The following is a 17,438-nucleotide window of genomic DNA, read 5'->3' on the forward strand; positions in this document are numbered from 1 at the left end:
GAATCACTTTGTTCATCCCCCGCATTTAGTTACACAAATCGATAACAATTCTTCCGATAAATGATGCCTTATTATAGTAATGTGACAGAGACCCGGAATTGTTGCAAAATAGACTGACGGTCTCTTCATTTTCCGTAAATGTTATTTAATCATTTTTAGAGTTGTCTTTTTGTCAGGGGCGTGGTAATAAAAGCACCATACTTACAATGGAATTAGTTATTTAAATAAAGAAATGATGAACTGCAATATCACCATCAGAAATAATGAGAACAATACAGTGAACATACTCAGCCAAACAAATATCCCGACACAGCTAAAATGTCCATTTTAATATTAACCTATTGTAAATCTGGGACTCCATTCTGTTGGGGGCGTGGAAGGTGGGACCTGGATCCAGTCGCCGCCTCCAGCAGGGAATCAACAGGCGGCGCCTGGAAAGCCGCCCCCTTCTGCCGGGTATTAAAATGCCGCTCACTGGGACCGGAATCCAACAGTTCGGGAGTAGGTTTGTTCACTGTGCTCCTGACACAACCATTTCCCTCAATTTACCAGAAGGATGAGGTCGGCGATTTGTCTCAGTTTGTTGCTGACTTTCCTATCCGGTGAGTAGTTTTTTTTTAATTGTCCAAGTCTCCCACAGTTACTGTCTCAGTCTTAGTCTATCTCTGTAATATTCCAGAGTCAAAAATCATTACACCGGGATTAATCCTCGGGATTTTTGACATATGTTTTACAGGTGTCCAATCGGAGGTTGTGTTGACTCAGCCAGAGGCAGAGATCGGGCGTCCCGGAGGCTCCCTGACACTGACCTGTAAAACCAGCGGCTTCGATCTTGGCAGCCACTGGATGAACTGGATCCGACAAGTTCCCGGACAGGGGCTGCAGTTTCTGCTGCGGTACGATAGTTCATCAAACAACAACTACGCCCCAGCAATTAAAGATCGATTTACTGCGTCCAAAGACACTTCAAACAACATCTTCTCTTTGGAGATGACGAGGCTGAAGACCGAAGACACCGCCATCTATTACTGTGCAAGAGACCACAGCGAGAGGAACCAGGGATGGACCCGAACAAGAACAGCTCGAGAGGGAATTCAGCAACTTCCATCATAACCTGACGGTCAGGATCTGTTTTAAATGTAATATTAAGGACAGTGATCAGAACCAAAACACAAACCGCTTCTGACAAACCTAACATAAAGGAAATTAAACATTTAACCGAGCAAACTCACAGACATAATGGGATGAGCTTTTCACTCTGCTTATATTTACTGTTAACAGTTTCTGCAGTTACAGACCTGGATGATATTGCTCGTTTTAATATTTCTGAGACTTCGAGGAGATGTTTCCAGATTGTACTTTGTAAACTGTTGCATAAATTGTAAATTATATCAAAAATTCTGGTCTATTTGTAGTGAATATTGAGCGGCAGTACTGAACAGAGACTGAGTGCAGTTTTTGTGCGGGTGTGTGTCACTGTGATACAGCAGTGGGTCATAGTGCTGAGCAGAGCGACACCCTCATACAAAAACCACAGAGAAAGAGATTGCTCAAATTGAAATTCAGGACCACAGCAGGATTTTCAAAGTGAACGAGGCTTCAAGGAAATAATGTGTTGATGTAATAATTGTTTGTGAAAAAGTATAAAAATCTTCTCGTAAAAATCTGTGTTGATCGTTCTGCTAAATCGACACAGAGAGCTTAAAAGCATTCTGATCTCCTTTATAAATATAATGACCAGGACAAGCTGAAATATTTCACTCAAACGCTCTTCGAAGAGGCAGAATCAGATTTTTGAGAGAGCAGTGAAATTAAATCTCTGTATTTTACAGTTAGCAGTCAGGCACGGTATTTGTTATGCTGTGTCTCACTGTGATAACTGGGTGGCACAGCAGTTACTGTCAATACAAAAACCCTCAGCACTAATTGACCGAGGATGGGGCAGTGCTCTGTTTTACAATCCACCATTATTTACAGCACTGTATTATTTATGTCTAGCACTGCTCAAATAGCCAGAATTAACATGGAAAATTTACGATAACTATTCAATTATCATTTGGTGTTTCCAAAAACATATTCATCTGATGCTCTGTGAATTATAAAACATTAGGGTCATTTATGAAGAGCGAACGGTATCCACAAATACAATTAAAATTTCATTAAAAATGCAGTGATTTACTTTCCCTCTGGCTTGTGGATATTTAAAATAATGGTGGCTTTTTGTCTATTTTGTGCAGGGATGGTTAGTGTCAGATCCAGCCCAGGGAATGTGACAGCGTGACTACATCGCATACTGGGGACAAGGGACCATGGTGACGGTGACTGCAGGTAAGAACCATGCATTTATTTAGTAACTATTTTACTTGAGATTTTGTTTTATATTTTTATCGAATTTAATAATTCATTCGTTCACAGATTGAGATTTTTTTTTACAATGTTTCAGGTGATTCTGCTGAAAATGTGTTGTATAATTCCGCTGTTTATTGGCAAAAGGTGACGCTGAAGGATTCAGTCTCTGGTTGTTGTCATTTGGTGTTTATCTGCTGAGGACATTGTGTGGCTGGGTTACTTTAAATGCCGAAATTCTGTTAAACAGTTCGGCGTTTCTGCAATGTTTGATCTCGGTGACATCTAGTAGCTGCGATTTGTACCATCTGCTGCACAAGTGTTTGAAATCTAACCCAATATTAATTAAATGTGTTAAAGTTTCTGTATTAATTTAGTGATCATGTTCCGCTTACTCACAATGCTGGTGTGGTTATGACTTATTTCTGTCCATTTTAATTCTTAATTAGTATGGTGATGGTCGGATTGGTTGGATTTTAAATTGAGATTTTCTGTCAATGTTGCATTTGATTCTTTTGAAAGTGTTTGGAGAATTGATCTGCTTCTGCATGAAGCGGGGTTCAGTCCCTCAGTGATGTGTTTCTCTGGTCAGGAGATTGTGTGTCTGGGGGACTTTGAACAAGCAACATTTGTGAAACGATTTGGTGTTTCTGCATTGTTTAAACTCGGTGACACTGAATTGTTACCCGCTTTGTTATTTAATACAAAGAATCTGCGGGTTTGCAACTGCTTGACGCATGACTGCAGGCAGAAATCAGGCCGGCTTTATTGTATTTGTATTTTTTTTAATCTTAAGTGATAATTGCAGGTTAAACTAAACCACCGTTTACGCCCCTCGTTCAGAACATAGTTTGTCACGGCATTCACAATTTGGGATACATGCAATGTTTAATCTCGGTGGCATCTGATGGCTGGAGCTTTTACCATCGAAATGTTTAAATACGTTTGAAATCTTTTGGAAATAAAATGTGGCAAAGTTTCAATATTATTTTATTGGAAATATTGGAACTCCTCACAATGTTATTGCTATTATCCCAGATTCCTTTTTAGTTTAACAATCCATATATTTGGCGAAGAGCTGGTGTGCCGGATTGGATATTGAGATTTTCTTGCAATGTTATATTTGATTCTGTTGAATATAGAATTGAGCTGCTTCTCCCGAAACGGGGTTCAGTTACTCAGTGATGTGTTTTCATGCTTTTCTGCTGAGGAGATTGTGTGTCTGGGTGACTTTGATTGTTTAAAATGTGTGAAATGGTTTGGCGTTTCTGAATTCTTTCTGCATTGTTTAAATTCGGTGACACTGAGTGGTTACAAGCTTTCTGGTTGAATGCAAACATTGTGCGCTTTTGAAAATCCTGGAAGCACGGTTGTAGGAGAAAACAGGCAGGTTTCGGAAAATAATAAAATAAAGATATGAGAGCATTCCATACACTTTAACTGATGCTTACTGTGTAAAATAAATCATGACTTATAACCCTCATTGAGAACGCCATTCATTGCGGCTATCACAAATTACTTAATCAGCAAGTTTTTAAATAGGAGTAAAATAAATAAAATTTGAACATTTATTCCCAGTAATATAGCAAACTCACCAAGGATTATTTTATATTAACATCATTAATCATTAATCGGCTTTCACAATTCTGCTGTGCTTTGAACATGATTAACATGGCCGGAAAAGTTTTTATTCTGCAAATGCTTTGTGATTGTGCCTGAAAGTATTTCATTGAAAACATGCTGATTCCACAGCAGCGCTCAGCATATCAATATATTTTTAATTAATCGTTATATCCCAGATTAAGTTTGCATTCACTTAAATAGGAGTTTTGCATTGCAGTTTGGCAATTTATGTATTCGGTTATTACATTATTTCATTGCAGGCGTAGCCACATTATTTCTCAAAGTAATAGGTAGTTGGATAAAGAGATAATTAATCACTACTCTAATCGTAAACAGCTTTCTGAGATGTGGAATGCGCTGTCAGTCAATTAATTGTTCATTTGATTATGTTTGATTTGTAGTAAGGTATCCAGAAACTGGCAAGAGATTGACAAGTAAATGCTTCAAATTAAACAGGTTAATTTATGTTACAAAAGGTTAATATTTGCTCTGCAATTAATAATGGCATCCTGTTTCCCATTACTGCTGCAGACAGGATATCATTATACGGATAACAAATGGCTGAAGAGAATAATTGATTCTATCTGAGCCTTATGTTTAATTCTTATTGAATATTAAATGAAGAACAAAATGTCGTCTTTTTTTGTTCATCATGTTTCAGTGTTGCAGAGGAGTTGAATAAATTGTGCTCATTGTGTTTTGCACTGTTTAATTGGGATCTTCTTTAATTAAACAATATGATCAATAATTAAATTACAGGGAAGGCCTGAAGTATTAAATCTAGGAAGCAATTTTATAGATCATAAACTGCCAGGCTGTTACAGTATATATTCGCACAGAAAAATTCAGTTTAACACTTTTGTAGGTTAAAAGAAAGCATTTAGAGTAAAAGTAAAATATTAAGATGCAATTAGATGTAAGTAGAAGTATTTTAGGTATCTGACTGTTTGCATCCAGTAATTTGAAGTTTATTGTTTAACATTATTTAAGATTTAATTGACACTTAATTATTTAAAGTTCCAGACAAAAGCAGGATTTGAATCAGTGAAAGCTATTATTATTATAGAATACAAATCAGCCAACAGGAGTACTAACTGACAATTAACAATAACCTAAAATATAAATATAATTAATTCAACATAAGTGAACTACTACAATATTTAATTGGATCAAAAATGAATTCAGACAACAATGCATTTCTTTACTCAGCTCTGCTCCGCTCGATACAGTGTTTTGCCTCGATGATTTTGTTGCTTTCATTTAATTAAAGAATTCGATCAAATCACCGAATAATTTTCAGTGTAAATGTTTGCTGGTTTGTTTAATTCTGTGACACAGCATTTCTGTTATGTAAAAAAAAAGTCTATCCTGAGTACATTTAATGTACTCATTTTCATCGAAATTATATTTTTGCCCTGTTTTCGATATTTGAGGCAGACAGGGATACATTGCTGAAAGTTATAGGGTGTTTTGAAATTAATATCAGTTTAATTTAAAAGAGGTTTTTGAATTGTTGTTGTTGTAGGTTGACCATTGTTCAATTAGAATAAATCAGTTTCAATGTGCTTCACAGATTGAACAAATCTATCTGCTGGGAACTCGATTGTTACACCGTTTGTTTCTGTTCTGTTTCTGTGCGCGTGGTTACCGTGTTGGGACCAATAATTTTTCTGACTGCTTGTAAATCTTCTGATTCCTTCTCCTGTATCTTCGGGGCAAAAGTTTGGCTTATTTCTGCAATCAACTTGTGCGGTGAGGAATGTGACAGTTTGACTTGATTTTTTTACTAGGCGTCTCAGAAATGAGATCCCTGACCCAGAATGTGACCGTCGGACAAAGCAGAAACGTCAGAAAGAGTGTGGAAGGAGATTTGGTTTTTTTTTAACCAGTGATGTACCAACCTTGGGAATTTTCGATGAACAAATACAAAGGGAGATATAACCTATTGCACTCCGTATTATAGCAGACTCTTTCCAAATTAATAGGAGATTTAGACCGTCAATTCCGGTTGTGTCTTACTTTTAGTCCATGAATGGGATTTTAGAGTCGCTGGCTAGGGCAAAATTTGTTATCTGTCCCTAATTGTCATTTCAAAAAGTGCTGATATGAAGTATCCTTGAATAACTGCAGACCATGTGGTGTCGATATGCCTACAGTGCCATTCGGGATGAAGTTCCAGGATATTAACCCAGCGACTGTGAAGGAACGGCGATATTGTTTCACGTCAGGATGTTGTGTGTTTTGGAGGGGAGCTTGCAAGATGTAGTTTGGACAGTGTATTCTATGGAGTCTTGGTGATTTGCTGCAACGCATCATATGTGTGATACACCCTGCTGTCACTGCTTGTTGGTGATGGAGGAAGTGGATGGGGTGAATGTCGGGGTGGGAAAGTTTCCTGGGAAGCGACGACTTTCTTTAGATTTTCTCAACAGTCGCTCATTGTGGCAAGTGGAAATTATTCAATTATAGACCTGAATTGTGAATGGTTTAAATGTTTCTCCAACCGTTAGCCCGCGTGCCATATTCAGTTCATTTACTAAACACCCACCCACCCCCACCCCACACACTATGAGAATTGCTGAGAGTGCGTGTGGAATGTGAGGGTGAAGATGATTATTAAGACTGAGAGACCCAGATAGAAAATTACACGTACCACACTCTCACACACATAAATACATACATCTGCACTCATATATTATCTCTCGCTCTCTCTTGCTCTCTCGCTCACTCTCACTCTCTCTCTCACACACCCACAAACAAACAAACACACACATACATATTCATGCTCACGCTCTCTCTCAAGATTTCTGTCAAACCCATATGCATTCTATCTCTCACACGTCGCACACGCTTTCACACGCAGAAAAGCAGATATACTCTCGCTCTCCCAAGCAATGTCTCAAAAACACTCACGCACATTCTCACTTACACACAGAGACTCAATCCCACGCTCTCGCACACCACACTTTTCTCTCTCTCGTCCTCTTTCTCACACACACTATCTTTCACATACCCTCTGCCACAAACTCACTCTGTCCAAATTCATTCACAATCTCACAATCCCTCTTGCACACAAACTCTCTCTCACACATGCACATATTTCTCTCTTTCCCACACACTCTCTCTCTCTCAAATTATTTCACACATGTACATTCTTGATCTCAAAACCGGTCTCTCTCAAAGACTCAATCTCACAATATACATGCACACACTCTCCTACAAACACACTCTCTCTCATAGGCACAGTTTCACATCTCGCACATATATCCTCTCTCACAGCACCCACTCTCGCATGCACTATGTCTCTGACATACTATCTGCCAAAAATGTTCATTCTGTCTCACACTCATTCACGCACGCTCTGTCACAATCCGTCTTGCACACGCATTGTCTCTCTCTCTCACACACACCCACACATTTATCTTCCCCTTTCACACAATCATTCTCTGACACTCTCACACATGCCCATTCCTGCTCTCACACACTGTCTCTCTCAAAAGCACTCCCTTTCACACAAACACAGACACGTGCACACGCTCACACATACATTCTCTCTTACACGCAGGCACACTCTCTCACAAAAGCACAATCTCACACTCTCGCACACACATTGTCTCTCACACACGCTCACATGCACTGTCGCTGTCTCATACACTTTGTCACATATGCTCACTTTGTCTCACACACACTCTCTCCCATACAAACACTCTTCCACACCCATTTTCTCTGACAGGCACATATTTCACTATCTCTTTCACACTCACTCTCTCACACTATATCACACATGCGCATAATTGATCTCAAATGTCTCTCACAAACACATACTCTCTTTCACACGTACATTCACTCACACACAGTCTCTCTGTGTCTCACACACGCACACACATGTGTAGTAAATGCATCTCTCTTAAAGACTCTACCTATCACAGACACAAAAGTTCTCTCGCTCTCGCAGGTCACACGTCACAAACACTCACACAGAAAGACATGCATACTCTCGCTCTCCCAAGCAATCTCTCACACCTCCATACAGAAAAATACTCAAGCACATACTCCCGACCATTATCTTCCTCTGACACACTCGCACAGTCACTCTGTCTCATTTGCACACTTATTCTCGCTCACATCCTGATACAAGGATATTATTAAACTGGAAAGAATACAGAAAATATTTACTAGGATGCGAGCGGGAATTGATGGTTTAAGTTACAAAGAGAGGCTGGATGGACTGGGACTTTTTTCCTGGAGCGTGGGCGGCTTGGGAGTGGTCTTATAGAGGTCTATGAAATAATGAGGGGCATAGATGAGGTAGATAGTGAACATCTTTTCCCAAAGGTAGGAGAGTCTAAAACTAGGGGCAGAGGTTTAAGGTTCGAAGGGACCTAGTGCTGAACTTGCAGGGGCCCTGGCAGACATATTTAAAATGTCAGTATTCACGGGGGAGGTGCCGGATAATTGGAGGGTGGCTCATGTTGTTCCTTTGTTTAAAAAAGGTTCAATAAGAAATCCGGGAAATTATCGGCCAGTAAGTTTGACGTCGGTGGTGGGCAAGTTATTGGAAGGTGTGATAAGGGATAGGATCTACAAATATTTGGATAGACAGGGACTTATTAGGGAGAGTCAACGTGGCTTTGTGCGTGGTAGGTCATGTTTGACCAATCTATTAGAGTTTTTCGAGGAGGTTACCAGGAAAGTGGATGAAGGGAAGGCGGTGGATGCTGTCTACCTGGATTTCAGCAAGGCCTTTGACAAGGTCCCTCATGGGAGGGTAGTTAGGAAGGTTCAGTCGCTAGGTATACATGGGGAGGTAGTAAATTGGATAAGACACTGGCTCAATGGAAGAAGCCAGAGAGTGGTTGTGGAGGATTGCTTCTCTGAGTGGAGGCCTGTGGCTAGTGGTGTGCCGCAGGGATCGGTGTTGGGTCCATTGTTGTTTGTCATCTATATCAATGATCTGGATGATAATGTGATAAATTGGATCAGCAAGTTTGCTGATGATACAAAGATTGGAGGTGTAGCGGACAGTGAGGAAGGTTTTCAAAGCTTGCAGAGGGATTTGGACCAACTAGAAAATTGGCCTGAAAAATGGCAAATGGAGTTTAACGCGGACAAGTGTGAGATATTGCACTTTGGAGGGACAAACCAAAGAAAAACGTACAGGGTAAATGGTAGGACTCTGAAGAGTGCAGTTGAACAGAGGGATCTGGGAATACAGGTACAGAATTCCCTAAAAGTGACGTCACAGGTGGATAGGGTCGTAAAGAGTGCCTTTGGTACATTGGCCTTTATAAATCGGAGTATCGAGTATAAAAGTTGGAGTGTTATGGTAAGGTTATATAGGGCATTGGTGAGGCCGAATTTGGAGTACTGTGTACAGTTTTGGTCACCTAGTTACAGGAAGGATGTAAATAAGATTGAAAGAGTGCAGAGAAAGTTCACAAGGATGTTGCCAGGACTTGAGAAGCTGAGTTACAGAGAGAGATTGAATAGGTTGGGACTTTATTCCCTGGAGCGTAGAAGATTGAGGGGAGATTTGATGGAGGTGTATAAGGTTTTGATGGGTATAGATAGAGTGAATGCAAGCAGGCTTTTTCCGCTGAGGCTGGGGGAGAAAAAAACCAGAGGGCATGGGTTAAGGGTGAAAGGAGAAAAGTTTAAAGGGAATATTAGGGGGGGCTTCTTCACGCAGAGAGTGGTGGGAGTGTGGAATGAGCTGCCGGATAAAGTGGTAAATGCAGGGTCACTTTTAACATTTAAGAAAAACTTGGACGGGTTCATGGATGAGAGGGGTGTGGAGGGATATGGTCCAAGTGCAGGTCAGTGGGACTAGGCATAAAATGGTTCGGCACAGACAAGAAAGGCCAAAAGGCCTGTTTCTGAGCTGTAATTTTCTATGGTTCTATGGTTCTATGGGAGAAATACAAAAGAGTCCAGAGAGGCATTTTGTTTCACTCAGAGGGTGGTGAGCGTCTGGAACGCGTTGCCGGGGCAGTCGTAGAGACACACACAATTTTGTATTTTAAAAAGCATTTAGGTACAAGGGTAAAATGGCTTTAGAGAGATATACGCTAAATGCGGACAGTTGGGACTAACTTAATGGCAAGAACTGGGCGGCATGGAGAAGCTGGGCCGAAGAGCCTGTTTCCATGCTGTAAATATCTATGACTCTATGACACGCACTCTCCCCTGGTCTACACACACACACACACACACACACACACATTATCGGTCCATCTCACACACACACCCTCTCCCTCACACACACTCTATCCTGTCACAGACAGACACGCTGTCACACACACGTACAAACTCGGGTCTCACGCACACATATGATGCATTTTGGTGGATTGAACCAGGGCACGACTTATTCAGTTAATGGTAGCGCGTTGGGGCGAGTTACAGAACAAAGAGAGCTCGAGGTACATGTTCAGAGCTCCTTGAAAGTGGAGTCACAGGTGGACAGAGTGGTGAAGAAGGCATTCGGGATGCTTGGTTTCATTGGTCAGAACATTGAATACAGGAGTTGGAATGTCCTGTTGAAGTTGTACAAGACATTAGTAAGGCCACACTTGGAATACTGTGTGCAATTCTGGTCACCCTATTATAGAAATGATATTATTAAACTAGAAAGAGTGCAGAAAAGGTTTAGCAGGATGCTACCGGGACTTGATGGATTGAGCTATAAGGAGAGGCTGGATGGACTGGGACTTTTTTCTCTGAAGCGTAGGAGGCTGAGGGGTGATCTTCTAGAAGTCTATAAAATAATGCGGGGCACAGATCAGCTAGATCGTCAATATCTTTTCCCAACGGTAGGTGAGTCTAAAACTCGAGGGCATAGGTTTAAGATGAGACGGGAGAGATACAAAAGTGTCAGGAGGGGCTATTTTTTCACACAGAGGGTGGTGAGTGTCTGGAACAAGCTGCCAGAGATAGTAGTAGAGGCGGGTACAATTTTGTCTTTTAAAAAGCATTCAGATAGTTACATGGGTACGATGGCTATCGAGGGATATGGGACAAATGCGGGAAATTGGGATTAATTTAGGGTTAAAAACAAAAGGGCGGCATGGACAAATTGGGCCGAAGGGCCTGTTTCCATGCTGTAAACCTCGATGACTCTATGATTCCATGACATGTGCCTCAGACATCCTCACACACACACCACTCACAAAGTTTCTCTCTTTCACGCACACACTCATACAGAAGAACTCTCTCTACCTCGTCTGTCTCTCTCTCTCTCTCGCAAACACACCCTATCTCACATATATTCTCACACGTTCTCTATCTGTCTCTCTCATTCTGTCACCAATAATCTGCAACAAACTCACTGTCATGTGCAACTACATTATCTCTCTCTGTCACATACACACATTCTCTGTCTCTCATACACCCTTAGTCACACCCACTCTCTCCTCTTACACACAGACACCGTGTCTCACACATTTACAAACTTAGGATCTCACACACACATGTCTCTCACAGAAACACCACACAGAAAATCTCTCCCTCTCCCACTCACACAATAACACCCTATCTCATACACATTCTCTCACATGCTCAATCTCTCTCTCATTCTCATCCCAACATCTATCACACACTCACTGTCACGCGCAGGTAAATTAACTCTCTCTCTTTCACACACGGACTCTATCCTGAACACTCACACATACCGTGTTTTTTCTCTCTCACTGTATCTTAGACACACTCTCTCTCTCACACACGTATACTACATAACCAACACATATCTCTTTCTCATACACATAAAGCCACACTCGTATATACACATACACACACACAGACGGGGGAAAGGCAGAGAGCCGGGGGAGAGAGCAGAGAGCTGGGCGAAAGGGCAAATAACCTGGGGAAAGGGCGAAGAGCCCGGGAAAGTGTAGACAGCTGGGGGGAAATGTTTAGAGCCGGGACAGAGGGCAGGGAGCTGGGGGAAAGGGCAAAGCACCCGGAGAAAGGGTAGAGACCCAGGGAAGAGGGTAGGGAGCTGGGACAGAGGGCAGAGAGCCGGGGATAAGTTCATAATTCTAGTCAAATCTTGACGTAGAAACTTAGAAAATCGAAGCAGGAGCCGGCTGTTCAGCCCTTTGAGCCTGTCTGCCATTCACTTTGACCATGGCTCATCAATATCCTGATCCCGCCGACCACCCATATCCCTTGATCTCATTAGCCCCAAGAGCAATATCTAATATAGAACCATATTTGTATAAACATGTTTGATTAATTAATAAAAGCAAATAAGAGTCTAACTTGTTCAATCGACTATTCATTCCCAGCGACACCATCTCCTCCGACTCTCTACAGCCTGGTCTCCTCCTGTCATCAACACAACTCCGACGGTTCCGTCACCTATGGCTGTTTGGCGATGGACTACTCTCCAGATGTCTCCAAACTGACCTGGAAGAAAAATGGGCTGCCGATCACCACTGGGTTTAAGACATACCCATCAGTGAGAAACACGAAGGGAACCTACACACTGAGCAGCCAGTTAACCATCACCGAGTCAGAGGGAGACTGCAGCAAAATTGACTGTGAGGTTCGACACAGCGGCTCAGACAAAAGCATTGGAATGCAATGTAAGTGTGTGGAACCTGGGCAAGAGAGGGACGCTGTGATTGAACTATATCAGGCCTTAGTTATAACTGATTTGTAGCACTCTGAAAATTTTGAATTATGCAAATTATGACTGAAAAGTTGCTGAGAACCAAAGACCAACAGAAATGTAACTGTGCAGAATGAGGCCATTTAGCCCATCATGTCTGGCCAAAAGGGAGAACAAATACACTAGCCAGACATTTTAAGCCTATTTTCCAGCCCTTGATCCGTAGCTTTGCAGGCGAAAGCACTTGAGATGGAGACCCAGATACCTTTTAAATGACCATGCTCCCTGGTAATTGAGCCTTCCACTTGGGGAGTGAAATTTTCAGCCTACATCCCTTATAATTTTGTGAACCACAATTACGTCACGCCTCAGCCTCTTCTTTTTCTGAGGAGAACAATCCCTGCCTGTCCAATCTCTCCTCATCGCTGCAATTCTCAGCCCCGGAAACATTCTTGTAAACCTCATCTCTCTCCAGAGTCATCACGTCATTCCTGCAATGTGGTGACCAGAACTGTACAGCAAACTCCAACCGTGGCCTAACTGGCATTTTATACAGCTCCATCATTGCATCCCTGTTTTGGAACTCAATATCTCACATAATGGAGGAACTAACCCACATGATTTTCTGATCAACTTGCAGCTGTCCTAGCATCTACAAGACCTGTGGAAATGCATTCCAAGGTCGCGCATTTCCACAATCCCTCTCAACCTTCCAGTTTATTGACTATCCCCTTGCTTTGTTTGACCTCCCCAAATGCATTGCGTGACACTTCTGACGGTTGAATTCGATTCGCCAATTCCCTGCCCATTCAACCAAACCACGGATATCATTCTCAAGTCGGCAGCTCTCCTGCTAAAATATAAGAACTAATTTTAATTGTTATCAATTGATTCGGCAAGTAGCGTCTAAACATGTGTTTGTTTAAGGCGACATCCCCCCAACCGTTATCCTTACCGTGAGTTCCAGTGACGAAATCACAAGCAGGAAATTTGCAACCATCGTCTGTTCGATCATCGATTTCCAGCCAAAGTCTATGACGGTGAAGTGGCTGAAGAATGGCCAACCCATGGATTCAGGAATTGTCACCTCTTCCGCCTGTGAAGTGAATGGGAACTTCTCGGCGAGCAGTCGGCTGATAGTCTCCGCTCGGGAATGGTTCAGCAAAGCAGTCTATACCTGCCAGGTCACTCATCAAGGATTCACTCAGAGTCAGAACATCAGCGGATCTCTGGGTAAGAGACTCAAACCGAGGATAAAATATATCATTTCAATGTTAATCGAAATTAGGGATCTATTAAAGTTAGTACAAAGATAGAACAACTTCGGATTTACTGTCATGTGGTTTGTTGCATTGGGACAGTGGCTCATTGAGAATTTCATCACAACAGCAATTTTTGTTATTCCTTCATGAGATGTGTATTTATTTCCCATCCCAGAGGGCACTTAAGTGTCAACCACATTGCTGTGGACCTGGAGTCACATGCATGCCAGGCCAGATAAAGACAGCAGATTTACTTTTCTAAAGGGCATTCGTGAACCAGGTGGGTTTTTACAACAATGGCTTCATGATGATCATTTGACTTTTAATCATAGATTTTTATTAAAGTCAAATTTCACCATCTGCAGTGGTGAGATTCGAATATGTGTCCCCAGAGTCATGCCCTAGGTTACAAGCCCATTGACAACACCACCATGCCACCGACTCACCTGGAAATCGTGTTCACTTCCATTTTGAAGTAATATAGTGAGCGAGGTGGCCTTGATGTCAGCTTTTTCCTGAGACAGCTGGTAAGATTTGGAGAGACAGTCGGTGTCGGACTGTTTCACAGGTCACAGTATAGGGGTAAAATATTGGAAAGTACATCCACCCTACTGATAAGCCAACGGTCAGTACTTTTTTCCTGAGTTCAGGATGGTGTATTTGTTTAGGAATGCTGCAATCCTGATTCATGAGAATGATACTGTTGCTAAAATACTTTAATAAAAAGAATAGTTTCACAGAGCAGGCTGGTTTTCCATCCTCCATCGAAGTTGAAAGGTGATAGTTAGACGTTGATATCTCGAAGGCGACTACGTCTCCTTCAGGCTGAAGACTGCTGTCCTGCTTCTGAAAGAGAACTAGGGTGGATTTTCATTTGTCATTCACAGGTCCTTCCCAGTGCCCTGATACCACAGTGACGATACAGCCACCACCAATAGAACAGGTCTTAATGGAGGCTACCGTGACCTTAACCTGCATCGTTTCTAATGCTCCTTATGGAGTCAACGTGTCCTGGATCCGAGACAGGAAGTATTTGAAATCAGAGATTGCCGAAAAGCCTGGAGCGGATCCTGACAGCGTGGTCAGCAACTTAAACATCTCGACACAAGCCTGGCTGAGTGCGGCTGTGTTTGACTGCGTGGTGAGCCATCAGGATCTGCCGACTCCGTTAAGAAAATCCATCCACAAGGAAACAGGTGAGCTGAGAGATTGAAGCAATAAATGCGTCACTGTGTCTATTTCCAGTGTCAGTGTACTGGTCAATATTCAGTATTCAGTGCATTAATGGTGTCTCCTGATTGGAAACTCCACTAACTAAAGACTCTGGTCCTGCAGATATTTTTACGGGGAGATTTGATGTGTTGATGAATGAAAAGTGAACTGAAGGCGATGTTATTGGGTTTAGATCGAATAAGGAGGGAGGAGCCTGATGTGGAGCATGAAAACCAATAAAAAAGCAGATCAGTTGGGCCGAAGAGCCTGATTCAGTGCTGTAAACTTTCTGAAACTTTCCAGTCCAACCCGCTGAGTTATTTGAGAAAACAATTGTGTTCACCTCTCCTCCAAGCTGGAAGTCAAAAATAGAAACATTTAAAATCGAAAGCGAAGCACATTTTTCTGATATCTAGCCAGCAGTTTCATTGTTTCCAGAATTCTCCAGTTTATTGACATTTATTCTACATTTTCTGCAGATCTAAATCCGCGGGAACCGTTCGTCTCAGTCCTCCTGCCCTCGGCAGAAGAAGTCTCCGCTCAGAGATTTGTCTCCCTCAGCTGCTTAGTGAGAGGTTTCTCCCCCAGAGAGATCTTCGTCACATGGACCGTCAACGACAAGCCAGTGAATCCTGGGAACTACAGGAACACCGAGGTGGTCGCGGAGAACGGCAATAGCTCCTTCTTCATGTACAGCCTGTTATCCATTGCAGCAGAGGAGTGGTCCAGCGGCGCTTCTTACTCCTGTGTGGTGGGACATGAAGCCATCCCCTTGAAGATCATCAACAGAACAGTTGACAAATCCAGCGGTAAACCCAGTTTTGTGAACATTTCCCTTGCTCTGATGGACACCGTTAATTCATGTCAATGAGAATCACTCGGTTACATTAAAAACTTCAATAAAAATAATAAAATATTTTTCCTCTAACAACAAATGAAATAGCCAAACGCTTAATTGATTGTTTTTCAGTTTTACTTCCATTAGCTATCTTTGGTTTGACTCAGATATTTTCAGGTCTCAGGTCCAAGTCTTGTTGAACCAGTGCGCCCAGCTCAGACACACCCTGTGTTAGAGACAGAGTGGAGCGCATTCATTACAGGATTCTGCAAAATATCTTCAGCGACTTTCCTCCCTGAGGAAAACTCCGACAATTTCAACATTTCTGACAAACAAACACAACATTTAGATCTCGGTGTTCCTGCTTCTGTCGTTGTCCATGCCTTTACGCATTGATGTCAGCTTTAAGCTGCTTCACCACACCCACTGGGAACTGAAGTGAGGGTCACACAGAAACATGGCGCAACAATCCCCCCATCAGAGAGAGGGAGAGTGAAATTGTTAACATACCGGATTCCTACTCACCCAACAAAGAGAGGGGAGGAGCAGTAGCTAACCCATGTACCATCACTTCCTCAACGAAAGCAGGAGGAATGGCATTATTTAATCCATTCACCACCACCTCCTCAGTGGTTAGAACCATCAGGGACATTGCTTCACCAGGTAGAGAGAGGGAAACTATGAGCTCACTCTCCTCCCTCTCCCCAAGTAGAGTGTTTGGAAGGGAACGGCTCTCTACTATAAGGACTCAGTTGTCAACAGTACAAATTAGCTTTCGGTTTACTTGCTGCAGACTTTGAAGTATCATTATCATTATCAAAGTGTCGTTGAAGTATATAATACACATATACTTATATATATATATATATATATATATACTTATATATATATATATGAATGTATACTTATATACATATATACTTATGCAACATAAGTTAAAAATGTTTCAACACTCTTGTTCCTGTTAATCATGTGCTGGCATTGATTTCCCATGATACAAATTTAAACAAATAATAGAATCCTCCCCGGTTTTCACTGTTCTGTCACTGAGGTTTCTGAGATGCATCAATGAATTATTTCATTCGCTCTCCTGATATCACCGTGCCACTCACATAAAAGAAATTTCTACAGCAAACACTGAAAATATGCTCCATTATTCATATTGTTTGGATCACGTTCAGTTAATGATTGCCGGTGAAACTTGCAGCAACGGTTAAAAAATACACACACTGACAGTACCGCACAAAACTGTCACAATTATAAATACACACATAGGCGTACACATACACACACACACAGACACACACACACGCACACATCGACACAAATGCACAAATACACATACTCACAAAATGCACACAAATGCAGAAAGACACATGTAAATACACACACAAATGCATGCACATATACAGAAATACGGACAGGCACATTCAAATGCAGACATAGAAGCACACATACACAGCACATACACATGCACAAAAACACACAGATACATGCATACACACAGATACACTTTTACACACCATAGGTACATGCAATACTTGCGCAA

At 41.8% G+C, this 17,438-nt stretch overlaps 1 gene segment (V, D, J or C); it reads left to right on the forward strand.

Annotated features, from left to right (window-relative positions):
- The first annotated feature begins 534 nt into the window (after positions 1–534).
- On the forward strand, positions 535–15,975 carry LOC144484614 (Ig heavy chain C region-like). The segment is given in 7 exon segments: positions 535–602; positions 737–1,058; positions 2,291–2,328; positions 12,252–12,551; positions 13,505–13,810; positions 14,727–15,035; positions 15,531–15,975. Coding segments are annotated over 7 exon segments (1,713 nt in total).
- Positions 15,976–17,438: the final 1,463 nt, after the last annotated feature.

This window comes from Mustelus asterias, unplaced genomic scaffold (assembly GCF_964213995.1).
Source record: "Mustelus asterias unplaced genomic scaffold, sMusAst1.hap1.1 HAP1_SCAFFOLD_120, whole genome shotgun sequence".
Taxonomy (NCBI): Eukaryota; Metazoa; Chordata; class Chondrichthyes; order Carcharhiniformes; family Triakidae; genus Mustelus; species Mustelus asterias.